Genomic DNA, 25,007 nt, shown 5'->3' with positions numbered 1-25,007 from the left:
GTTAATTACTGCATTAGACGCAGGGGACAGGTGCAACAAGGCAATCAATAAGCAATGCATGTGCATGAACCAGCTGCGGCAATCTCGTGTAGCCCCATGACTTCCAATTTTTGAGCCGAAATGATCCGCAGGGAGGCAAATATGCGATCACCCATGCCCATGCTTGAAGATCGGATGTGAGCGATCTTAGGTAGAAGATGATCGGATTGGTCTTAGTTTCCGGGACAGTCCAACGGCCTCTCACAAAGCAGATAATAGTAATATTCTCTTTCCTTCCTGCCAACGCAAATCACCACATAGTATAATCACTCTGGCCTCAGTGGCAATGATTTATCTCATCCTCCTCTTCCTTCTGCCAGTACACTGTCTCAGCTGCACTCCCAGCACCAGGACAACTCGGCGCGAATGGTAGGCCAAGAAACGTTACAGTTTAAAACGAGAGGTGTACGTTTGACCTAACAGCCACGACGTGCTTCTAGGGGTTCTCTCTCTGGAAATGAGCGCAGAGAATACATCGATGCTGTTCTTTGCATGCAAGCCACTCCTTCTGTTCTCTCTAGCGAGCAGTATCCAGGTGTTCGTCATCGAATGGATGATTTCACAGTGTATGCTCGCTGCACCATTTCCTCCGAGTCCTTCTTGAAAAAATAATGTTTATTTCTGACGACCTCTAAAATAAAGTGTGCATATCAGCTTTGCTCCTCATATTCATTCGAATGGAGCACTGTTGGCATGGCATCGTGAGTTCCTCTGGCTGTGGGAGCAAGCCTTGAGACGAGAATGCGGGTACCCAGGGTACCTTCCGTATGTCAACTTCACTCGGAAACTTGGGATCGATAGGTCGGCTAATTTTCTCATGAAACAGGTACTGGGATTGGTCTTTATACGCCAATCTTACTGAAAGTCCCCTCTTTGACAGCTCCCCGACCTCTCTATCCGGCGACGGGGATCAAGACGAAGATGGCTGCGTGACCACCGGTCCTTTGGCCAATATGAAAGTCCACTTTAGCCAAAAGAATGGCCCAAACCTCAAGCTACCACCAAACATATTCGACTACACGCCTCATTGCCTGAGTCGCTACATGAATTCCTCCGCTACGGCAGGATTTGCTAATGCTGCCGTCATCCGTCGTGTTCTCGCCTCGCCAGATATCATCACTTTTCAAGAGCGCATTGATATCAGTGCGGACCCTACGGTTCGGGCGCGAGGGTATGGTCCCCATGCAGCCGGGCATGAAGCGATGATGGGCACCATGCGAGATTTCTTCTCGTCCCCCCCAGGATCCAGTTTTCATGCTACACCACGGGATGGTTGATCGGATATGGGCAATGTGGCAGGATTTAGATGAAGAGAATTATCGGTGGGCGATAAATGGAACAATGTCCTTGCACAATCTTCCTTTGACGCCGGAGTTGACGCTAGACACGAACTTTGGCTTCGGTGTTCTAGGGAGAGATAAGAAGATGAGTGAGTTAATGCACCCTCGAAGAGGAGATTATTGCTATGAATATAGCTACACAGAAGCTATATCTCCGAAGTTAATTTCACAGAAGATTCAGCAGCCAGTAACTTGAACGACAGAGAATTACCCTTTTGGGAACTCATTCAAGTTTTGTCACTAGCCCATATTTAAGTTCAAGGTTGTGATTGTACGAGTAGCGTCTGATTTAAGAAAAATCCTACTTCCGAGTGTTAATGGTCCAAGTGTACTTCCTCTTGCCGCATATAAATGCGGCACGTTCTTTAATCTAGCCATGTTCGCTCAATCTGTGGCATTGCAGCGTCTATCAAAAGCAAAGCCATGCCAGAAAGCCCGCGCAACTTCTTGTTTGCTTTTCTTGTGTTCTACCATTAATACGAGACCAATACAGTTAGTCACCTGGGCACAGATAAATGTGATTGGAGACTGTACAATATCTGTTGAGACATCAGCCTCAGCCAGAGGGGTTTATGTTTATCTTTCAACCAATAATTAAAAATTTACCCATTGTCAACATGAATAACCCTGACCTGCATGATAGATATTAGTAGCCGTGGAACATTCCCCAAGCAATTTATTGTACCCCAGCAGGTGCCGATGGAAATGTGACCAATTTAGCCAAATGCAAGATTTCAATAATCAATGCAAGACCATTTCTTGTAATACCAAGTTCGAAATTAAGCTGGCCTTCTCTCTCCCTTGCGTTCATATTTCCCTCCTATTGGCTCATCTGGCTCTCAGTAAATTACGCAATATCAAGTCTTCTTATCTTAAGTACTAGTATGTTAGAATAAAGGGCACACGGAGACTTTGGGGTACGGGCGTTGTATAAGTGTCCCAACCTCCCCACGGCTTGAGTTCCCAGCCGCTATTGCCTTGTTCTTGCATTGCCCATCACTCAAATACTTTTGTATCCCATATTGAATCTAATGATGAGCTTACAGGATGTAAGTCTTTGCTTCCTGGGGAGATTCCTGGGCAAGCGAGAAACGCAGTTACAAAACTCCGCTAACCACGACGGCCAGACTCTTAACGACCGAGTGGTCAAGCTGCTCAGCTTCATATCCAATCATGAAGGACTCGACGATGCCCGAGGAAATCCACACAAAATTCTCGCACTTGTGGACGAGTTTGCTATCCAGAATTCCATGATGATAGTTGGCGAGCCTAAAGGCGAGATTGTCACAGAATTGATCAAGGAACAACAGCCAAAGATTATGATTGAGTTGGGTTGCTACTTCGGTTATTCAGCCATTCTCTTTGGTGAAGCAGTACGCCAAAATGGGGGGGAGCGCTACTATAGCTTGGAACTCAACCCAGAGTGGGCTGCTGCTGCAAGACACCTCATCGAGCTAGCTGAGCTGCAAGACTTTGTAGAAGTGATTGTCGGTCGCAGTGATGTGATTCTAGATAAACTCTACCGAGATGGCCAGGTCACAAACATCGAGATTATGTTCATCGACCACTATAAACCTGCTTATTTGACCGACTTGAAGCAGTGTGAGCACCACGGCATGATTGTTCCCGGTTCTTTGCTTCTTGCAGACAATGTCATTTATCCGGGTAACCCCCCCATACTTGGAATATGTTAGAAGCACAGTTGAGCAAAAGCGCGATGTTGCTAAGAATGGGCCAGTCAAGGGTTATAACACCACAGGCTTACTGGAACGAACTGTCAAGTCCTGGATGCCCGAGGGAGATGTGCCTTTCTTGGAGACGGTTGGAAACCCCAATATCGTGTATCAAAGTGTGCTCCGACAACCAGAAGGCGAGCGGGTAAGTTGCTTCTGACCAGTGAGCTATTATGGACTTCGTTTTGGAGCTAACACCGTAATGTAGGATGCAATCGAGGTGACACGCTGTGTTGGAATCCAGAAAGCATAGATGAATAGACTGGTGATTACCAGCGGGCAAGACGGCATTCAACTTCGTGGATTTGTGTCGGGCCCCCTTTCCCTTTCACTGATGATGGAATCATTTATAGTGAAATAGGCGAATGTCAGTATTATCGCGCTTGGTCTTATCGACGTAGAAATTACCTACTATACCATATCCTATCCCATGGTGGTAGACGGTACGCGCCGCATCCGCTTTCTGGACTATGGCGTGCTCTCTTTGGCAAAGGCTAAAAAGGGTCTAGAGTCGCATGCTTCCGGAAAAATTGTAGAGTGAGAGGCCCCGGATGATTTGTCCTCCTCCTTTGGAACCTGCAAACTTCACCAAAAAAAAGGAAAGAAACTACCGGTTTCAAATAATGGTTACAAGAAGGAAGGTATTTCGGAGACTAGCACTAAATCAGAGGCTACCACCAGATAAAAGAACGTCATGGCCATACTAACTGTGACGCCCGACCGCGACAAGCACGAAAATGCACCACACCACCAAATAATTATGCTCGGGAGCAAGATATTGATAGAGGGAAAGGAATACATACTCGCTAAAGAGGAAAAAGCCCCAGACTGAATCACTAGCCCAACGTGATACGACAACTTAGTACGAATCCTCCACATAACCACAAGCAATTATTATACTTCAATAACGAAACGACCTTTCTCGGAATCTAAGGCTTGCTCTTTTCTCTTGGACTCTTCCCGATACTCTGAACCGTTCCGGTTTTGAACCTTTCTTTTCTGAAGGATACTAAGAATATGAGTCATCACAATCGCCTATCCAACAAGACAAAGAATCACAACTATCACCGTAGTATCAGCCAAAAAGGGAGCAATAAAGACGTGAATTTCAACAACTTGTGAAAGCAATAGTCCACTGGATGTGGAACAAAATAAACGAACAGAAGGGAAGCCCATTTTTTAATAAACGAAGAGAAGATACTTAAGTAGTAAGAGATTTATCAACTAACTACTACATTAGATTTAAATCTAATAAGAATAGTAATATTAATAGATTGCCTCGGATGCTGGTAATTCCGAGGACCGAAAGTCAAATACCTAGGTAAGGACAGTAAATGGGAAACTAAAGGTCTGCAAGTCAGTCCTAGGTAGTAATTTTGAAACTGGAAAAGTATTACGGGAGGCTCCGAGGGCGGTTAGCTTTACTAGGGAAAATATAATGGAAATATTTTTCGGTTATTTGGAAACCTTTGGAAACAGATACTTACTATACGGATATTGAATTGATTCTTTGAAAAATGCAACGAAGTCCTACTAGTACGGTAGTGGCAATCTAGCGGTAAGAGATACCGTAACCAGCAATGTCTCCAAAGTGGCCAATGATAGGTACACAATCGCTTCTCCGAGCAGCTCCCCGTGTAGGGAGTCCAATTCAGCCCACGCATTGGCATATTTCATCCCCCCTGAGCCTTTCTTTCTCGATGACTTGACCGATCTCTAGATTGGGCCCATTCTCGTTTTTCTGATTCATGGTAGCTCCGAAACTTCTCGCTCGAGGGCCTTGATGTTTGGCGAGAAGGCACATCTTTTCATTTTCGCCTAGCAGACCCGAAGCTCTCAACAGCCGTTCCGGCGCCACGGTCAATCTGCCCTTCTTGAAAACATACTTTGAGACAGAAGTTGCAAATACAACAAGAAATCCTCTTCCATTCACGCCATTCTCACTTCCTGCCCCGGCGCACCTAGTTCTTCCAGTAGACAACGTATGGGTGACAAGATCGGTTTGCTTGACGCTTCCTTTCTGGACAAAGTGTGTAAAAATATAGAGCCACTTTGGTCCCATTTTAGGATCCGAGACCATACTTCGTATTGCTGAAAAAATCGAATTTTTTTTCTTGAAGCTTGTGCTAACAGATCTGATTATGGCACTATCCTGGACTTTCTCTCGTCGAAAAAGAGCTCGTCGCTGATGGTAGGCTGGGTTTGGAGAGGGAAGGCTGGAATTGTGAGCTTGTCATTAGGCTTTCAATGAGCACTTACGGGGAACACTAGTGGCAGATTTTTAAGATTGACCACAAGGAAGATTGCCAGGAGAATCCTCCAATGACCGACGTACTGAATCAAAGTCCAAAGCCATTCAATCATGTTGACAGGTGTCATTAATCCTGAACGTATCGAGCGACTTTGTGATATTTGAGCAGAAATGGGCTTTCGACGCAAATGCGATACATTCACCGTGACCGTTTTGTCTGTATTGTGCTATTGGTAATCGATTGGAAATACAAGAAAAGAGAAAAATTCTTGCGGTGATATGTGCAAATCATTGTGACTGCATAAAACAAATCAAATTTGGAGGGAGGTTGATACGGTCGGGAAGCCGAGGCAAACTCGGCCTGCCGTACTCGGCAATGATATTTTTATCATCTGATATGATCATCGTTTAATTTTTACTGCTTGGATTAACGGTAAGCAATCTTTTTCATTTGCCCTTTGTCGGGTGCTCCTTTTTGAGTTTCTTGAGTAATAGCCGCCACATTAAAATTAAGACACTGAAATTATTGAATACCCATGCCGTTTTGGACGTACTGAAGGATCTGTGACATGACTTAGAGGCTGATTTGACGAGATGTTCTCCCTTAATTCACCAAATTCAAGTCATCTTATCCAATTCAGGGCTCATATTGTCATGTATGAGCTGCTGACTCATATTGAGACCCAAATTACTGCACAAAAAAGCACCGCGTCGCTTACCGGTTCAAAACCGATGTGGCTTGGTCGCAATACTGATTCTGGCATGCAAAAGAGTGATAGAAAATATGTGCGGCCGAGGTACTGGAGAAGAATCAAAATTATATGCCTCGGTTGCTAGAAGAAACCGCAAACTTCGCAATAATCCAAGAGTGCTGGAGACGCACAGCGGGCGCGCCATCTGTCCCAGAATAGAATCCCGACGGCTCATTTATAAGGCCACCTAGATGACATCACATTCTTGGTTGCTTCAAGTTGTATAAAATTATTTTTATCTTCAATTAAGGTCAATTGGATGGTATTTGTGATAATCCCGTCCCTTTTTCGCCCTGTGGCAAATCATGAAATACCGATCGGTACTAGTAGAGGCACGTGTCAAATTTCTGGGTCGCATCCTGGCGCGCCAGGTCATCTTTTGGATGCCTATAATCAAATTGTCCCAAGCAGTTGTGTGCGCTGTTGATGAAAGCTAGCGTCGTAAAGTCGGCGCGGTCCGACACTCCTAGATGCCAGAGAGAAGATGGTTCCGGTGACCTAAGTCCGCCATCAAGCTCTAGAAAATCAAGATTGACAGTCATCGGAGGGTTGTAATCGCTCGTTTGATCTTTTAATCCGGCCCTTTGGTACCTGTGCCATTCGCTTGCGCTGAACAGCTTTTCATCTTGATATCCTTGTTCACATCGGCTGTGACTAATGCCGTTTTGGACCAAATGATGATGTTCAATCGCTGTACCTTCAGTCGCAGCGACTATCTTTGCGGAGGTTACCCATGGCGAATCCCGGCAGTTTCTCTCGTCATTTCCGCCTATCTCACGGATTATTCCAACGTCTGCAGTGTTACCGGTTGACCATGGCAACCGAGCAATGCCACTGCTTGGAGACAAATGTCTCACTGATATAGGAAGAGAGTCCCCACAGGGCAGACGACCTACTGCAAGACTATAATCCACAGAAGTTGAAATCAAGAGATACGCACGAGGGCAGCTAAGAAAAGCATCTAACCAACTTTTGGCCCGCACACGTGAAGCGAGAGCATGATGGTTCTGGACCTTGAGACTTTGGTGGTCGCTCTCCGGGCTGATTCGCAGATGAGAAGCACGCGAAAGGAATACGTTGCGTGTTACTGAATACGCCAGCTGTAAGATTTGATTAGTCCCAACTGCGACGAAGTCTGTAACATCATAAAGCGTTTCCGAATGTCGAATTATTCGGCTGATAGAGTCCAACCGCTTTTGTCTTTTTTGGGTTTCTCGATTGGATGGCGAAAGCTTGAGATCAATAGCTGCCAAAACAAGTGGCATGGCAGCGTATGCCAACCTATAAATAAAGACCGAAGCATTAGCTGGAGTATGAGTGCAATACACGTTTGTGGTAGACTCACACACTAAGTGGCAAGTGCTCTACGTTTCCATTGACACTGAAATATTCCATCACATCTGTCAATCCTGAAATTCCCATCGCTAGGTCGCTTGAAATCTGCTTTACGGACTGCTCATATAGGTCTGCCGAGCAAGACATTTGTTCCTCCAGAAGGAGAGCAGCATACTGTGCAAGATCGACCTGAGCAGCACTGTGATATGAAATACTATTAGAATACCATTTTCTATCCCAAGTCGAAATTAAATATTGAGAAATTGGGGGGCTTTTTCTTACCGATAGTACATAAAAGTCAAATTTCTCAAAGCCCCGGCAGGATCTTCAAAGGTTGAATGAGGATCTGGCTTTGGTGCAGGCTGGACTTTGGCTTCCCATCGAATAAGAGATTGTTTGATGTGTTCGACTCGCTTCAATTTTCGGCAGAGATCAGCGACGGTTGATTTGGTTCTTGCCGTCACCCCGGGGGAAAACACTAAGCAGACCAGGTCTGTAAGTAGAACAGCTAGGCCACACTGCTCTTGAAGCGCAACGAGTAGTTGTACTTTGATATCATATCCATGAACTCTTGAGCTATTCATTTCCTCGCCAAAGTCATCTTCGTTCAACCAATCGCGGCATCCGTATATGTCTATTGAGGTCACCTGCGGGCGGCGGCGCAGCCCGATGCAAAGACTTCTGTCACGCAGCAGTATGGTCCACCAAACACGTCTTTTCAGGTGCCGGGGGAAATTTTCGAAGATAGCAGATGGATGAGAATCAATCATCATGGCATTTTCAATTGCACGCGCTAGCCATAAGCTTCCGGCCTGGGGTGCTTCGGCTGAGGTATGGTGTGTGAGAAGTATGGCACCCTGGGTTTTAGCCGAGGGCTTCGTCTCGGCATTCAAGTCGAAGAGAAGCTTGCATAGCATTAGCCCACAACGCCTTCAATTCAATAAAATTTACGATATTACCTTTGCTCTCTCGTAAAGATGTTTCCGGGCATTTCTCTTGTTGGTATATCCACACTTTTGAAGGATTTCAAGTGGGACAAACTGCAAAATTCTGTTAGCACATGGTCTGGAAGTTCTGGGCCATCGTTATGGTTCCAATAACGCACGGGGCAGCTTGCGAAAAGTAATGACTGGAAAACGAAGAGCGAAAACTTTTCCTCGGATCTGCCCTCCCATATACTCCAGAACTGCGCCTCGTCAATAACAGGTGCAACTGGTTGGATTCGCTGGAAGAATTTCTCGACGAAGTATGTTGCGAGCTCTCGACTTGGCAATGAAAATGAACCTTTGGTAAAGAGAAATGCTTTGTCTTCGGATGATAGGGAGAGCAAGTCGTGATGCAGAAACTGATACTCCTCAAATGCTGTATTTTCAATTTCCGGGCTCGTTCGAAATCTAGACTGCGATGCATATATGCCTGATTTGGGGACAGTTTTTGCAGGGTCACCGAGATCGATGCTTTGCGAGCAATCGGGTTTCACAGAGGAGTACTCAGAGGACGGGTAGGGGAAAGTTGTCGGAGATCTTGGTCTGCTATCATGTTTTAGAGATCCGATCCTATGATACTGGAGCATGATGCGTTACTTTGGTAACTTCACACGAAGAACACAATCTGTCCGCCCATCCTGTCGACATCGTGTACAAGGACATCCTAATATTGACGCGTCGCATCGAACCTTGCGATGATGGCACCAAGAGCAAGCTGCAGGTGCTCTCCTGGTTCTTCGCAACATTATGGCGATGATTTACGATTTGAGGGGATTCAGCGCCGAAGCCTGCTGCAAATCGAAATGGACGTCAAGTGGGGTTTACTGCCCCGGTGACGTACCGTTGGTGTCCAAAGGAAATTGAGAGCCGGTGTGAGTTATCATTACGCTAGCATAAAATCATCTGAGCAAATTTGGTCGAGCATAAGGCAATCACATGCCAGGGTTTGGTCAGCCCGCATGCCGCACGATTCATGACGGCTATATGGTTGGGCTCTAATTACGGGATATAGCCTAATAACATAATGCCTGGAAGTGACACGGAATTCAAAGGTCATTTAGAGGGTAAATGACAAGGCGAACAATAGAACGACCGGGTATACTGATGACCACGCAAGGCAGCTTTAGAATGAGATAAAGTGTGCGTAGGTCGGGCCGTCCAGGGCTATATGGTCTGATAGATCAGTGATTTACTATTCCCGTATTTGAAAGCGCACCATTCAAGAGCGTTAACATATACCCGTCCCACTCTATGTACAACTCTCAAAGTTCCAGTCCAATTGAGTCTTTCCTCAGCAGAAAATCGGGGGATGGACCTGTTGAGTGGGGCGCAACTGGAGCCCCACGCTTTCACAAGCTCCCGGACCACCTTCCCCGCAATGAGTGGGGCAAGGTGCCGCGGAACTCGGCTAGGGGGAACTCAGTGAATGCAGATACTTGCGAAACAGGCCAAGCTTTTGGCATTGAATATTATCAGCTATGCTTGTTGTTGCAGGTTTGGGGTTTTTGTAGATTGCGATATGCGCGTCAGCGATATACAGAGAAAAAAATATATGATATTCCACAACAAGCAAAGAAAGGACTTCTTCACAGTGACGACCGAAACAATACGTATTTGACCAAACTCATCAATGAAGATTCGTGTGGCTTGTACGAATGAGCAATGATAAATTACCACCACTGCTGAGCAAACTTTATCACGCCGTACTCTCAAGTCGCCGCCGCATGTCTCGCATGTAGTATTTCATCGGATAAGTGCGAATGGTCTTCGGGAGGCATGGATAGGTTGCCTTGGTAAATCCCATTAGCAACCGATATGAGGCTCGTCGGATCTTGCTGGACTTGAGGCCATAGGCTTGCCGGAGTCGATCGGGCAGCATTTGAGCAGCGGTAAGACGCACGAGTGGTAATACGAGACGGATTTGAAGTGGGGCCTCCTTATTTCGTAGAAGGTCCTTGGCAACACTCTTCGCATTATCGGTAACGTCCATAGTCGCAATCTGGTTATCCCAGTACTTCCAGAACTCTTTCTGGTTTGGAGGCCACATATCAGGAGTAACCCGCAGAGAAAGGGCAAGGACTGAATATTCTCGGTATATAGCCTCTGCGTCGGCATCTTCGAAAACACCAAACATCTCTTGATAAAGCTCGATCCCAACTGCATACAGTGTTGCAGCGACCCATAGTTGGAGTTTAGGATCATCTGCAGAATATCCGGGTCCATTCACCGGTGCATGGGCACGATGGACCATCTCTATAACAGCCTTTTTCTCAACACGCGTCCCAAAGGTAACGCAATAGACGTAGGTCATGGTGGTTCGAAGACGATCTAGAGGACGGTATGCAAAATTACTGTGGTCGTCAACGCCTCGCGCAACTCCAGGGTCAGCGACTTGGAGCAGAATGGCAACGGCACCACCCGCAAGTAGAATCGCTTCCTGGACAACTCTGTGGATTTTTTGTGGCCTTTCCAGGGCATCGAGCAATCCTGAGCTGGGGGATGTGTCCCCAATCTTCTCTTCGGTATACATACTCAGAATGACTATGAATCGTCACGAGTATCCGCTGGTCTGTAAATGATAATACAGTTCTTGGCACCTGGTTTTGAATATTCCATCCGTCTTATAGGGGTAACTTGTGAATGATTTCAAACCAAAGTGTGGTGGCTGATATTGCTTTTTAAAAGGGACCGTGTTGTCGGAGTAAAATATCATGTATGTATGGTGGAATTTGACTTTGAGTTCGACTGTAATGCTTCTAAATCATTGAACGGAACATGTATGTAGCATATCCATGCCTATACATCCTCTTGGGCGTCATTTATCAGAAGACGCTGCCGCGGACCGGGCGGCTTCATCATTTAGAACTAGTGTTTGCGGAGCTTTGTCTACGAGCAAAAGTATCAGCTTACCGCGGGCCGCCATACCGAGGATTCTCGATTCATGCGATTAGAGGGGCTTTGTAGCGCTAAGTGAGAGTTACGAATGGAGTAAGAAAGTGAGAGATCTGGAATTTTTCCTTTCACGCTACAGCCATATTTCCCCGGATCTACATTTACTTAATTTTTCTGACATTTGATCCACAAGTAGATAACGAGGGGTTGTTAATGCAAAGGGACCGGGCGCCATACTGGTGACTGCTCAACTTGATATAAATGGTAGATACTCGAAAAATGTGGGAAGTAATCAATATCCAACGCTATCATCTTTCGTATATCTTCATTTGATAGTTGTTTCATTTTTCCAAACTATCATGCCATTTGAGAAACAGCACTTCGTGATCGGTAATAACCGCAATCTATCCCAGTCGGATAAACATCTAGAGGATAGAAAATCAGTCTCTACTGCCTACAACGATGGCGCGGACCATATTGAGACAATGAAGCCACTTGAAAAGACTCCTTCGCGCGTCAAAAAAGCCCGTGATAGCTGCCAAAGACACTGGCGACGTTTCTGGTGCATTTACGCAATCGCTAGTATCATATTTCTAGCGATATTTCTACCTGTATTGTAAGCTCAACGTTGGTGAAGTGCCCACATTGGATCGACAGAGATGTTGCTGACAGTTTGGAATGCTAGCTTTTTGGTGGCAGTGCCGGCAATTGCGCAGAGAATTGTGGACAATACAAATCTTCCTGTTTATGGCGCTGAGATCCTTGATCCGAAACCCGAAGAAGTCAGCTTTACCCTTCGGACATCCTTGAAAATTCCAATGGGCCTCCGAATCCATACAGATCCCCTTGATTTGAGCCTTTTCAACAGAGATATTACGCCTATGGAGCCATATCTCACTGTCGGACTGCCAGCATATAACTTGAAAGGAGAGACAGATATGACAGTGACAAAGAATAACACAAAAATTCTGAACCATGCCCAGTTCATTGATACCCTTACAAAGGCTGTATACAATAAAAGGTTCACACTATCCGCGAAAGGCTCTACCGTTGGCCATCTCGGAGCTCTGAAGGCGCCATTAACCCTGGATAAAGACATTGAACTAGATGGTAAGTTAAGTGCTTAACATTTCTTGAAAACATAACTCATTTTTGTCTTTCCAGGTCTGGATAGGCTGAGTGGATTTTCTATTGAATCGGCCAGGCTTCTATTGCCGAAGGAAGAAGACGGTACCAACATCGTTGGTTCCGCAAATCTCCCGAATCATTCCGTTTTTACATTTGCACTTGTACGTGTAAATCCCAATTTATACTACCCAGCATCATGCTCATTATCTCTAGGGAAATGTAACTCTCAACCTGAAGAGCTCGGATCTAGTTATTGGCCAAGCAACTATTCAAGATGTCTTGCTCCGCCCGGGAAACAACAGTGTATCACTCAGGGGAACCTTGAATATTAATACCGTGCTCGATAACCTTGAGGATATTATGGAAGCGCAAAGCGATGCGCTAAAAGATGGCGATATCCAACTCTCTGCCTCTGGAAACTCGACCATATTTAACAAAATTCACATTGCATATTACGAAGAAATTCTGGGCAATCTGACCCTCACCACGAGAGTATCAGTTCTCGGGGTCTTGGGTGACACCCTTCAAGGGCTACTTGACAATAAGAATTCGTCTCTAGGAAATGTCCTCCGAAACGTGACTAGCATTGTGGGGGATTTGTCTGGTTCAACGAATATTTCTTCTACCATTCAAGCGATGAGGGCTCTGGTTTAGCAAAACATAGCATACACTGAAGCAACATTGTCCATGGATCTAAGCCGAATTTGTCTCATTATCAGTCTTCAACATTGCGGAAATAAATAGTAGTGTTCCAAGTCCTGCGATTGTTGACTCAAACAGTAAATTCAAGCTCAGAAATCGGGCTCTCTTCAGGGATTGTTCTAGCGGCTCTTGTATGTAATATTTGATCAAATAATACTAGTAATCACACGAAAATGCTTCCGTTTCAAAGATGAGGCTTAATGGCCCCAGATTCAATCTCCTTCTTTGCATCTTCCCTCAAAACTCGCTTCAGAATCTTACCACTAGGATTTCTAGCGATCGAACCGACAAATTTGACCCCGCCAGTGAGTGCCTTATACCGGGCAAGACGCTCCAGTACATAAGCCTTGACTGCTTGTTCGGTGAGCTCAGCCCCATCCTTCTTCGGTCGCCGCACTACATATGCGCGTGGGAATTCAGTGTTGGCACCTGAGATGGTGAGACCAATCACCGCTGCATCGATGATCTCCGGGTGCGAGAGTAGGACCGCTTCAAGCTCTGGCGGAGCTACCTGAAAGCCCCGTACTTTGATGAGCTCTTTCTTCCGGTCGACGATGTACCATTTCCGTGTGTTCTTGTCACAGTATGCAATGTCTCCAGTTTTGAACCATCCATCCGAATCAAAGCTTTGGGCATTGGCCTCCGGGTTCTTGTGGTATCCGGGAGTTACTGTCGGTCCTCGGACACACAGTTCTCCGCGTACATCATAGGCAGATATATTATTGCCATCATCGTCTGTGAGTCTTCAGGATAACATCAGTACTTTACTTCTAGCTTTGAAAGCGAGTTCTCAGGCTGAAGGACTTACTTGGCCTCCAAATTCGGTATGAGTCGCCCCACAGATCCAGTAGTATCATGTTCCGGGAACGGGAACATAGTTGCTATACAGGATGTTTCTGTCATTCCCCAGACTTGAGTAAAGGGGCTGTTATCACTCATCATTGAGCGGAAACGGGCCTGGACATCCTTGTCCAAAGGCGCAGCTCCACAAGCCGCAGCGCGAACCTTGCGAAGGAATGGCCGCTTCTGGGACAGAGGGGACATCAAAATCGCGATGACTATGGGCGGTACCATGGCGAGATCGGTGACGTCGAACTTCTCCACTGCGGACAAGAATCCTTGAAGATCAAATCTTCGCATCATATAGGCCGTGTTTCCCTCCTTCAACGTGGATATGTGGGTTACAGGAGCAGCTGAAGCGTGGAAAACGGGAACGGCAATGATACGCGAGATCTAGAAGGAGATTGTCAGTTAAGGGGCTATTTTCTTTTGCTCGCCCAAAAAGCAAATGGAAGAGAGATCTCACAGGATACGGGCGAGTGTTCACCCCGAGCACGAGCTCATGCTGGGCAATCAGGTTGTAATGCGTGATTTTAACAGCCTTGGGAAGACCAGTTGTCCCACTGCTGAAAAGTCTCGCGGCGGTTGTCGATTGGGCTGTTTCAATATCGTCAAATCGAACCCAGTCCTCTTCGCCAAAACTCAAAAGCTCCTTCCAGGACTGTCTTTTGGCAGGAATTGGCTGGTTTAGGTTGTCAAACACCCAAACATGACGGTCAGGGATGCCTGTTTCTCCAGCCGCGCGAAGAAGAGGGTCCAAGATCTCCGGCTCAGAAATCAGGAATCTACTCTCTGAGGCTTTGATGTGATGAGCTAGCTCGTGTGGAGTGTATGCTGGGTTCGATCCCGTGAAGATTCCACCAGCTCCAATGATGGCAAGCACGAGGATACTATAGTTGATCTGGAAACAATAGGAGATGTAAGTATAAAGTCGACAGATTCATGTAGACTTATTCTCATATTCACGGAACCTACATCATTGAACGAATGAATAAGAACGCAATCGCCCTGCCGTAAACCAGCAGCTCTGAAGCCAGCGATAAGACGACGGATTAGTTTTCGAGCTTCGTTGCAGGAAATCGAACGCGAAGGGTTCTGAGCGTCAATGTAAATCTGAGGGAAGAGTCAGCAAGTATTTTCGGAAATTGGTCAAGGTAACAAGTCTTTGAAAAGGCGGGACGTACCGGCTTTTCCTGATCATAAGGAGGTGCGTCAAAAATGAAAGACAAAAGGTCCTTGGTAGGCAGCAGAACGCGTTCGGCCGGCTCAAAAATCATTGCGAAATAGGTGTGGATGGGATTAGTTTTGGAAAAGCGGAATGGAAGCCAAGCCTCGAGAACAAGATACAAAAGGTCGGAAGGAAGGGCGATGTGATGGAGATTTGTGTATTCGAGAGTTTCGCGGCCACGATTGCAACCAGGATTGCAGGTCCCGGGATTAAGGAATCAGGATCAGACCTGCACTGGACGATCGTCAGCTGATTGACTGGAAATAGTCAAATATGGCGGTCCGCGGCTTCAGCTGAGCCCCGCCTCTTTCTGTTTTCCTTATATGTTTTTACTTTCTCTTGTGTGGTCGGCTCGGAACTCGGTTGCAGCTGAGCCCGCGTCAGCACAAGGCTAAAGCTAAAACATGGGGTAATCCGTACTGGCTACGGAGTAATGCATTGGATATTATGCAGACACGCCTCCCTCTGGCCCCATTCATATTTCCCTTGCATTGTTCTCGATATTAAGCTATCGACCTCGGACTTTGCGGCTTCCCCGCACGAGGAAAGTGGAGTCGCGTACGCGGGAAAAAATGAGCCCACGTTCAAATGGAAATGGAAATGAAATGAGATAGAGAACCCAATTTACGCGTATGGAGATCGCAGTGCATGAGGTCTGAGTTCAATCTCACTGTACTCCGTATTGCTCCCGTGAGAAATCTCAGCTGATTCGCACGGGAGTGCGAGTCGTTTTGTCCAGCACCAACTTAGACCCAAATGAGGAAGATCAGCTTGGGAAAAGGGTGTTCGTTGCGCAGATTGGCTAAATTGAAACAATTCCCTAGATCCTGGTGTGTTGATTGAGCAAGAGCTTCAAGCTCAATGGTACTTCTAGTTTACCAACATTCTTTTTGATAAATGAACCTTGCATAATAGTAATTCAAGTTCAATTTCAAGTCCTGTCTACTCTGGATTTACTTGAAATATATCAAGTACGTGGTACATATACCTAGGTACCCAGGATGTTCATGGATACTAGTATAATCAAATTCGGGTTCATCGTGACGTCATCAAATAGAATTTTTCAATCTCTGGAAGAAGTATCGGTCGCATTGCTGTCAGATCCAAAGGCTTGACTCGTCAGATCTCTCTCTATTCGGTGACTGTTTTGCCGGGGTATCTTACTCCAAATGCGATGCTGCGACCGAGCAAATCCATCATCTTCTGGGTGGGGTCCTTCCTACCCCTTGGGATTGGATCGGATCAGAGGTGGCCATTTCTGTCAGCTGAAGCCATCAATAACGTGTGTATTCATTTTAAGATAACATCCAGAATCCGAGACCTAAGAGAAATATTCGAGTCCAATTTATTTATGTCGCTCCTCTGACCTGAAGGACTGGGAGTTGCAATATCCAAGATCGGATCACGCCCGGGAAGCTAACGCCCGGACACGCACGAGACCGTGCAGTTCAAAACATTGTTTTGAACCTTGGAATCCTGCATCATACACGGATTTTGTTATTTTCTATTTGAAAAATCATATTACTAGGGTTGGTATATAGTACTCGGACTTGAAAGCATCCATTATAATATCATGTGTCCAGGTGGATGGTAAGTGAGTTAATGCCGGGATATCGCAACTAGTACCCAGTACCTAGGTACTACTGGGTAGTTATTAACTATATAGCAACCAGTACTATCCTTACGCCATCTGCCCAGCTGCCCAGATGCGTTACGGGACTCGCTACTACTTTCTGCAGCAGGAGCCAAAACACATATCAGCGGCTAGAAATTCATGGATTGTCAGTCAATGAAAATTACCAAGTTTGATGTCAATTTGGAGTACCTACCGTTGAAATTCCTTGGAGGAGCCACCTTCTGTGGCCTTGAATCGGAACTCTGCTCGGACCTGTGCAAGGCTGATGTTAGCTTGGGCTGTTGAGCCGCTGGTATTAGAGTGGCTAATTTTGAACGGCAAATCTTGGAATAGTATGGACATACCTCTGAATGAGTGTGATTTCGGATTGTCTATCATCGGGTATGGACTTCTCCTTGCCATGGAGAGAGAACATAGCCTTCATCCATGACCCTTTGGAGGACTGGCTGGGTTCAGACTCGGACTTCATGCTGCTTCGGCCGGTCTTGAGGGGGTATTTTGTTACCGGTTAATGGAGAATTATGAATCAAAAATTGATGATCTGGTGATTGAATGGCGAGTCCTTATTCATATAAGATGGAGATTAAAGAATAACGAGCATTTCATCTCGCCGGCGGGTAGACAGCTATAACTACTGCCTGCCAGCGTGAGAGATTCTGAAGAGAACGGCTGGCCGAGTTGAATAGAACAATTCTATGACGAGTATCAATAATTCTGTCAGGACCCAACATTCGCCGATGGTGGCCGAGGGCCTGCTAGTTGGCTAGTTGATTCTACTAGGAATTTGCCATTACCATTACTTTTTGTTTGCCGACATTATCCGCCGATGGTGGGTCATACTTCGCCGAGCCAATTGACTTCCTCCCGCCACTCTCATCTGCTTTTTCTATGTAATCAGCCCAACCCACGTCCAAGCTGGTAACATACTTTGACTTCGCCGAGAAGAACTTGGCCGAATGCCGAGAGATAGAAGAATTCCCGTGCTTCGCGCCACCCCGACGCTTTTGACTGTGACTGTGACATTTTGACCGTTTGGACGTTAAAACGAACCACCCCCCCCAATGCTTGTCGTCTTCGCCGATCTTCGACGCCGTAGCTTTCACCATGTCTTTGCCTCCTTCCGCTCGTCCGTACCGGTCCAAACGACATCGGCCATGCGATCAATGCCGATCCCGAAAGCTGGGATGCCAGACGGGCGACGGCATCCCTTGTCAACGATGCCGAGCTGCCAGAATCGACTGTACCTTCGACAACCCACCCCCTAAACGTGCACGACTCTCGGAATCGCTCTCCTTCAGCATCTCAAGTGTTGATGATCTGCCGACCACCTCGCACGGCGAAGTTGGGGAGATCTTGGTCGCGGATATCCCCCACTTGAAGAGCCCTTCCGAAAGTGTTCAGTCCCCCTTCCCATCACTCGAGTTCGGCCAAGTCAGTGGTCCATCGCCGGTCCCGGGAATTCCTCTTGCTACCCGACCGCCGACTCAATTTGTCCAGAGCATCGACCGATTGGAACATGGCTATGCGCAGTTGTTTGGTGCTTCCGCCGAGTCGGATCCGTGGCTACTCCGACATTGCCGTTTCGACGACTCTGGAATGAAGTATTTCTACAAAATCCACTTTCGGAATGCCGGTGGCGTCCCCACTGCTCAACGTATTCCTGTCCATTTCATGATATCATCCGGCGATCTATCTGACGGACTCAAGCAGGAAACCAGGGCAGGTCTCGGCCAAGTCACACGGGAACATCTTGACTGTCTGGTGCCCCCCCGAGTATGGAAGGAGACTAGTCGCGCTGTGAGTCCAACCCCCCGACATCCTATGTGAAATTCTTCTTCGCGTTGCCCCCAAAGTGGATCCAACTAACTAACATTGGCTGGCCTAGATTCGTCAAGTATGTATTTCCTGCGCTGCCGGTAATATCTCGCTCCCAACTTGGGTTGACCACACCCTCGTATCAGCTCCCGGAGCTGTCCGTGCTGGCCAAAGTCCCCATTCATCTGTTGGCCGCTATCTACGCATCGGCATTTCCTTTCGTCGCTCATGATGACTACCTATGTGTCCTCAACACCTACCACTCATCTCCCGTCCAAAGACTGTGGCGAATGGTGTACGAGCTCGTGAGTGAAGAAATCCACACTCCGCGTCTTGCGGTTCTCCAGGCGGCTTTATTATACCTCCATCAGCAGCCCACCGACGAGGCCAGGTACACAACCGCCGATACCCCATTTCTTTGGTCCTTTGTGGGGCAAATCGTCGGCTTGGCCTGTTCCCTTGGCGTACATATTGAATGTCGCATGTGGGGGATTCCGGCTTGGGAGAAACGTCTCCGACGCCGACTATGGTGGGCTGTCTTTGCCGAAGATAAATGGCGCAGTTTATTGATGGGGCGCCCGCCTTATATCCACCCAGCCGAATGGGACGTCAGTGAACTAGACGAGGGTGACTTCTTGGTTGGGCCGCGACAGGGTTTCTCGACGTCTTCTTGTGACACAGAAATCCCCTTTCGGTATCTGGTTAACCTCGCTCGAATCGCAGAGGAAATCCATGAAACGTTCTAGTGAGTACTCCTTTCTCCCATTGACCCCATGGCCCGTCTGGCTACGCGAAAGACACTCGCTGATACATTTACGCAGCACCCTGCGAGCCTCCCAGATCCTGAACGCAAACTTTGACGCTTCTGCAGACCTTGGGCGAGACCTGTTGGAGAAACTGAACACCTGGTACTCTACTCTTCCGGAAACATTTCGTCTCCCTAATTGGAGCAAATCAGTACACGGCCAAGCACCCTATCCGACATCTATTCACTTTGCATATTTACTACTCGCCGTGTATGTGTACCGGGCTATGTTACGACCGATGGCGCGATCGTCAGATCCTCCAATGATCTTCGACCTAGAAGAGATGGCGGCCACCTCCCCGCTGCCCGTGGACGACCCGACATTGGATTTTGCCGACGCCTCTGGGATCGAGTCATTCCCCGAACTCTCCATGTCTGATGTAAGTGGCACCAGCGAAATAACTCTTCACGCGGCGGAGAAGTGCGCAACAATCCTGGTGAACTTCACCCGGAGGCTTACACCTAGTGATTTCACGGGATTTTGGTATTCATGTAAGTCATTCCGTATCCCCCTGCACTTTTGCAGTCTTGTTCTTGCCAGGGGCAGTTGTTGAGTCGAAACTAATACAATGATAGGGTCTCGTATTGGATTCGCGACTGTTTCGAACTTTCTCATGCTCCTACTTGTCCAGGCGCCCAACGCCTCGCATGCAGCACGAGGGAAATATCTGGTGGAGTCATGGCTGCAAGTCCTTCGATGTCAGAGCCAGAGTTTTCCCCACGTCAAATTGGGACTTGCACGATTAGATGCTATGCACTGGGCTGGCCTGGAGGATACATTTGTTCTCCCCCCACATGTGCAAGAAGCCACAGCTAACCTCGAGGAAGACAGGTCGATTGTATGACGGGCATGAGTTGTTTGGGTCTGTGTAGATCTCAGAAGTTGCCCAGTGTAGAACTCACCAGCCACCTCTTTTTCTATTCCCGGGCGTTTGGAATTTGTTCTTGAAATAAACAATATAGAATTGTATACGATATTAAACGAACCTTGGAAATGATTATATTTGGCATTTGGAATCTTCTTTTGTGGCTAGAAGCCGAATATTCAAGTTCTTGATAAACGCACGAGTCGCGCTGAGATCCCGTCGAGACGGAACTGAACCCTTGCCCAGGTGGATTACAGCCACTGGCACCGCTGTAACACATGAACAGCGGTGGCGTGCCAGAGAGGGGTTTGATACGCCGTCCGGAGCGCGGGGCTCGGCATTTCGGTAAATTATATGCGAGCGGTTTGCGCCACATGTGTTTTCCCCGCTCGAAAATGGCTCGCTCAGAGTTAATTTAGGGCTGAGTGGGTACAAAATTGAGAGATAGCCATTGCAAATGGATACATGGGTGGCCGGTCGACAATGGGGACCCCTCAGAGAATCAAAGTCGGGACTGAAACTCCACTCACGGGTGTTTTCGAGCTCCGGCCTTTCAATATTGACAATGCATCCGAAGTATCTCAGCTTCTGCAAAGAAACCATGACAACTATCATATCTACATCCATAACCTAGGGCTCCATAGTAGGAAGTCTCGTGGCTAGAACTATGTACGCGAATACTGATTCAAATATGCAGACCATATTCTCCACCACCTACTAGCACTCTATGCACTTGGCGCGACGCTGGAACAACTCAATCAAGCATTCGATTTAGCTACTGGGTCACAACGGCCCACCCGTCCACCGGATGCCCGCCGAGTCTTAGATCTTGCCGATCCTTTGAAATTTCAGACCTTCCTTGGGAAAGGGAAATATTACGATGATTTCTTTGCGTTCTTTCAGAAGGAAATTGCCGAAAAGGGCGTACCCGACACCGTTAACGAATACCTTTTCAAAGGAGATAATCGAGCGGAAGATATGCTGCGTAGATTCTTTAGTGGTTAGTATTCCTGCAAGCCACTAGTTACTAATTAGAAAACTAAAGAATATCTCACGGATTCAGCGTGGCTAATGATTACGGGTTTCCCATTACCCAGGCTTCTTGCACTCGCCAATTCATCTAGGATATGCTATTGAATTTGGCCAGCCGCTTGTCGCCGCTGAGGCGTTGGCCTTGACCGCAGTTCACGAGTCGGGGTTTGGCGAGATTCTCGATATGGTAGAAAATGCTTCAAAAGAATCCTCCGATTCCAAAGGGATGGTTGAACTGCAACAGGAGATCTACACCAACCGAAAAATTCGAAATACGATGCAATACGACCATGGTGTCTTTCAAATCCGAGACAACTTGCTCGTTAATGCAAAGGAGGACTTCTTACGTATAATCGGCTCCTGGAAAGTCAGCCTTTATGAGATGAAGGAAAAGACCGCAGAGCTGCTTAATTCTACAAGTATAGGCGCAGAGTACCCCCAGCTCCTGGATTGGGCTAACGTGTGTCATAACTAGTTTACTGGACAGCCCTCGCCCAGCGGCCAGAGAAGCAGATCAGATTCGATTTCTTCTTGATGCATTCTATCACTGCCGGATCCTTGTGGCCAGCTCTAAACAGCGCATCTTGGATCTCGACAGCGAACAAATGCCGGTTGCTGGAATGGAAAGGTCGATCCGACTTGATGCTCTATTGCCAGGCCGGGGCTCCACAGCTATTTCCGGAGGAATTGACCTCATATCAGCCAAAGATACCCTCTGGGTGGCCGGGAGTCTTTCATCGAGCCTGCGAATATAATGACGATGGGCATCTTGTGAAATTTATTCGTGCGATCGCCACGGCTGCCGAGGATATCAAGTTATTCTCCTCTTATCCAAGCTTCGCGATAAAATCAAGACACGAGCTTTTGACCATCGCCCACATGGGTATGTGCATTTAAACCTTCCCTTTTTTTGATATGATTCGGTTACATGAAATCTTACAATATTAGTGGTCGACTCAGGCGAAGAGTTTAACCAGAAGACTGCTAATCGGGAAGCCGAGATGATATGCGCCAAGTACGAATATCCCCGACTCATGTCGCACGAAATTCAGCGAGTAACTGCCAGATGGCCTCGACATGTAGGGTTTGAGGAATCGTGGTTCCACATACCGGCACGCAAGCCACGCCACCTGACACAGCTTTAGCGAAGAATGGAAACATGGAAATAACGATGATACTGGGGCATCGTGGTAGGATTGGATAGTGGGCTAGCCAATGAGCTCGATATGACTTGACGCTGCAACCTCGTATCATTAAATAAGGCAAATGATACTCTTTGTTTTTGTTTCTCTATCTTCATCCCGTTGGCGTCGCCCAAGATAGTTAAGATATTCGGCAACCCCCGCCTCTGCGTGGCATCCCACGTCTCCACCTATCAACTGCCGATCGGTAGGAATGTAACGCTGCCATTGCGGAGCCATCAGCAAGAAAAACATAAGAACCACACATCGCGAATGCTTTGAATTTAGTAAGTGTGCGAAAATATGAGGTGGCCTGTATTTCTGATCGCAGTGGCCGCGTCTGTGGCGTCTGCCCTGCAGACACTCCCCCCGGCACACTTCGATGCGCCTGAGACCCCCACAGACGAGAGTTTCTCACTCGGGACAACGGAAAGAATCATTTACATCGAGAAGGGGTTCGCATCATGGGTTGACCACAATGGATTAACCCTGATTCCCCCGTCAGCATTGGAATTTGCGCAAACGTTTCGTGATGATCTGCAAGAGCTGACCAATTCTTCGTGGGACATTCGAACCGTCAGTCATTTTCCGAAATCGAAATCTGGGATCTTTCTCGGTCGCTCCAAGAAATCCCAAACTGAATTTGTTTACGAGGACGGGACTTCAACCGAGGAAGGCTATGAAATGCGGGTCGAGAAGGACCAAATCTTCATTGAAGGCTCTGGTGCTCGAGGAATGTGGTGGGGGACTCGGACCTTGCTTCAGAAGCTTGCTCTCAATCCAAACTTTTCAATATCAGTCGGCGCTGTGAAAGACGCCCCTGCATATCCCACGAGAGGATTCATGTTAGATGCGGGTCGCAAATGGTACTCCTTGCCTTACCTGAAGGACCTGTGCACCTACGCATCTTACTTCAAAATTTCCGAGTTCCATTACCATGCAACCGACAACTATCCCTTGAGTAGAGGACCCAATGTCTCATGGGACGAAGTCTACTCGCAATTCGCCCTGCGTCCAGAAAACCCCGAGCTCTTACCTTTGGTGCAGCGAATCAATGAGACTTTGACCAGAGCCGATTTCGATGAGTTCCAAACTCACTGTGCGCAGCGTGGCGTCACGGTGATGCCCGAGATTGAAAGCCCCGGTCATTGTTTATCTGTCACAAAATGGCGACCTGAGCTGGCGTTGGGCCAACATGATCTTCTCAACCTCTCGCATCCCGATACCATCCCATTGGTGAAGTCTATATGGTCTGAGTTTCTTCCCTGGTTTCATAGCAAGGAAGTCCATATTGGTGCTGATGAGTATGATTCGACTCTTGCAAACGACTATATTAGCTTTGTCAATGAGATGACCGAGTTTGTTGCTGAAGAATCAGGAAAGGGAATTCGGATCTGGGGCACCTATGAGCCCTCTGAGACGCAGACAATCAATAAGAATATCACAATTCAGCACTGGCAGTATGGCCAGTCCGATCCTCTACAACTTGCAGCAGACGGCTATCAGATCATCAATTCGGAAGACTGGTGGGCTTACATGTCGTTGAAAAACGACCACGTTCCTATCAGCCCGGCACCTTATCCTCAAGTTTTTAACAACAGCCGTGTCCTAAACTTCGCAGATGAACATGGCTGGCAATGGACCCCACAGCTCTTCAACCCGGTGAATCTGACGGAACAACCCGACCAAAAAGCCGTTCGAGGCGCAATTCTTGCTGCATGGAACGACAATGGTCCAGATGCGACAACACAGCTGGAGGCTTACTACGCCATTCGCAATGGAATCCCAGTTGTTGCATCTCGGGCATGGACAGGAAGTCGCGGCTCAAGGCTTGATGAACGAAGTCTGGACACTTCGTTGGAGATTTTGACCGGCAAAGCTGTCGGTCAAAATTTGGACCGAAGATTGCAGCGACGAAATCCCCATGCTTCTAAGCCCAGCCTGACCTGGAAACGACCTCAAACAGAAAATCCCCTCGGAGTATATGCGCTTGGCCATGACAGCAAAGGAATGAATTATACTCTGGATCTTACAGTGACTGGGCCATTCTCACTCGAGAGCGCCGATGACGCTCTCACCATGTCTAAAGATGGTCAGTTGACATTTACTTCGGATGGATGGCCGTATCCCCTTCGATCAGTTGCCCAGGAAGATGGGTTTGATCCTTCCCAGCCGGGCCGGATATGGGCCAATGCAACTAGCTCCAGCCACGAAGTTGTGAAAGTCCCTCAAAGGGCCAAAATAACGATTACAACAAGCGAGTCGGTAGGCAGCAGGGTCTGGGTGAATGGTGACTTTGCGGGTCGGTTCGAAGTTTTCGTCTATGGTGGAAAGAATACGGTCTTTTCTTGGAGCCAAATGGCTTTTGTTGCTCCTCTTCAAACGATCCGTGGAAAAGGTCTACAAAAGCTAACGCTGCATTGATTTGATTCCGAATCGGAAACCT

The 25,007-nt window shown here is 47.3% G+C and overlaps 10 protein-coding genes across 10 annotated transcripts; 6 read left to right on the top strand and 4 right to left on the bottom strand.

The window, feature by feature from the left end:
• Nucleotides 1–405: 405 nt before the first annotated feature.
• On the top strand, nt 406–1,316 carry N7533_008247 (tyrosinase family protein; the record flags this gene model as incomplete). Its single annotated transcript, XM_057104897.1, has 4 exons — nt 406–408; nt 463–605; nt 682–804; nt 866–1,316. 4 exons carry the CDS (start codon nt 406–408, stop codon nt 1,314–1,316), a joined length of 720 nt encoding a protein of 239 aa, XP_056959854.1.
• A 1,094-nt stretch (nt 1,317–2,410) lies between these two features.
• Nucleotides 2,411–3,365, top strand: N7533_008246 (O-methyltransferase; the record flags this gene model as incomplete). Its single annotated transcript, XM_057104896.1, has 4 exons — nt 2,411–2,428; nt 2,507–3,044; nt 3,118–3,257; nt 3,321–3,365. The coding sequence occupies 4 exons, from the start codon at nt 2,411–2,413 to the stop codon at nt 3,363–3,365; spliced, it is 741 nt and encodes a 246-aa protein (XP_056959853.1).
• Nucleotides 3,366–6,438: 3,073 nt separating this feature from the next.
• On the bottom strand, nt 6,439–9,023 carry N7533_008245 (fungal specific transcription factor domain-containing protein; the record flags this gene model as incomplete). Its single annotated transcript, XM_057104895.1, has 5 exons — nt 6,439–7,396; nt 7,461–7,649; nt 7,733–8,355; nt 8,410–8,490; nt 8,556–9,023. The coding sequence occupies 5 exons, from the start codon at nt 9,021–9,023 to the stop codon at nt 6,439–6,441; spliced, it is 2,319 nt and encodes a 772-aa protein (XP_056959852.1).
• A 1,109-nt stretch (nt 9,024–10,132) lies between these two features.
• On the bottom strand, nt 10,133–10,966 carry N7533_008244 (oxygenase MpaB family protein; the record flags this gene model as incomplete). Its single annotated transcript, XM_057104894.1, has 1 exon — nt 10,133–10,966. The coding sequence occupies one exon, from the start codon at nt 10,964–10,966 to the stop codon at nt 10,133–10,135; it is 834 nt and encodes a 277-aa protein (XP_056959851.1).
• A 721-nt stretch (nt 10,967–11,687) lies between these two features.
• N7533_008243 (DUF3712 domain-containing protein) lies at nt 11,688–13,110 on the top strand (the record flags this gene model as incomplete). The annotated part of the gene is made up of 4 exons (XM_057104893.1): nt 11,688–11,944; nt 12,014–12,438; nt 12,493–12,617; nt 12,670–13,110. 4 exons carry the CDS (start codon nt 11,688–11,690, stop codon nt 13,108–13,110), a joined length of 1,248 nt encoding a protein of 415 aa, XP_056959850.1.
• A 232-nt stretch (nt 13,111–13,342) lies between these two features.
• On the bottom strand, nt 13,343–15,275 carry N7533_008242 (acyl--CoA ligase; the record flags this gene model as incomplete). The annotated part of the gene is made up of 5 exons (XM_057104892.1): nt 13,343–13,901; nt 13,967–14,391; nt 14,465–14,899; nt 14,974–15,111; nt 15,183–15,275. The coding sequence occupies 5 exons, from the start codon at nt 15,273–15,275 to the stop codon at nt 13,343–13,345; spliced, it is 1,650 nt and encodes a 549-aa protein (XP_056959849.1).
• Nucleotides 15,276–16,983: 1,708 nt separating this feature from the next.
• N7533_008241 (uncharacterized protein) lies at nt 16,984–17,331 on the bottom strand (the record flags this gene model as incomplete). The annotated part of the gene is made up of 3 exons (XM_057104891.1): nt 16,984–16,990; nt 17,056–17,151; nt 17,207–17,331. 3 exons carry the CDS (start codon nt 17,329–17,331, stop codon nt 16,984–16,986), a joined length of 228 nt encoding a protein of 75 aa, XP_056959848.1.
• A 635-nt stretch (nt 17,332–17,966) lies between these two features.
• On the top strand, nt 17,967–20,327 carry N7533_008240 (uncharacterized protein; the record flags this gene model as incomplete). Its single annotated transcript, XM_057104890.1, has 4 exons — nt 17,967–18,659; nt 18,758–19,422; nt 19,499–19,974; nt 20,059–20,327. The coding sequence occupies 4 exons, from the start codon at nt 17,967–17,969 to the stop codon at nt 20,325–20,327; spliced, it is 2,103 nt and encodes a 700-aa protein (XP_056959847.1).
• Nucleotides 20,328–20,831: 504 nt separating this feature from the next.
• On the top strand, nt 20,832–22,525 carry N7533_008239 (questin oxidase family protein; the record flags this gene model as incomplete). The annotated part of the gene is made up of 5 exons (XM_057104889.1): nt 20,832–20,991; nt 21,070–21,348; nt 21,473–21,840; nt 21,879–22,263; nt 22,329–22,525. The coding sequence occupies 5 exons, from the start codon at nt 20,832–20,834 to the stop codon at nt 22,523–22,525; spliced, it is 1,389 nt and encodes a 462-aa protein (XP_056959846.1).
• A 339-nt stretch (nt 22,526–22,864) lies between these two features.
• N7533_008238 (beta-N-acetylhexosaminidase) lies at nt 22,865–24,985 on the top strand (the record flags this gene model as incomplete). Its single annotated transcript, XM_057104888.1, has 1 exon — nt 22,865–24,985. One exon carries the CDS (start codon nt 22,865–22,867, stop codon nt 24,983–24,985), a length of 2,121 nt encoding a protein of 706 aa, XP_056959845.1.
• Between the last annotated feature and the right edge of the window lie 22 nt (nt 24,986–25,007).

This window comes from Penicillium manginii (assembly GCF_028828005.1).
Source record: "Penicillium manginii strain IBT 31320 chromosome Unknown utg000005l:1.0-5665137.0:1.0-5668048.0, whole genome shotgun sequence".
NCBI lineage: Eukaryota > Fungi > Ascomycota > Eurotiomycetes > Eurotiales > Aspergillaceae > Penicillium > Penicillium manginii.
Note: the sequence above shows the minus strand (reverse complement) of the source record. Positions and strands in the feature narration are given on the sequence as shown.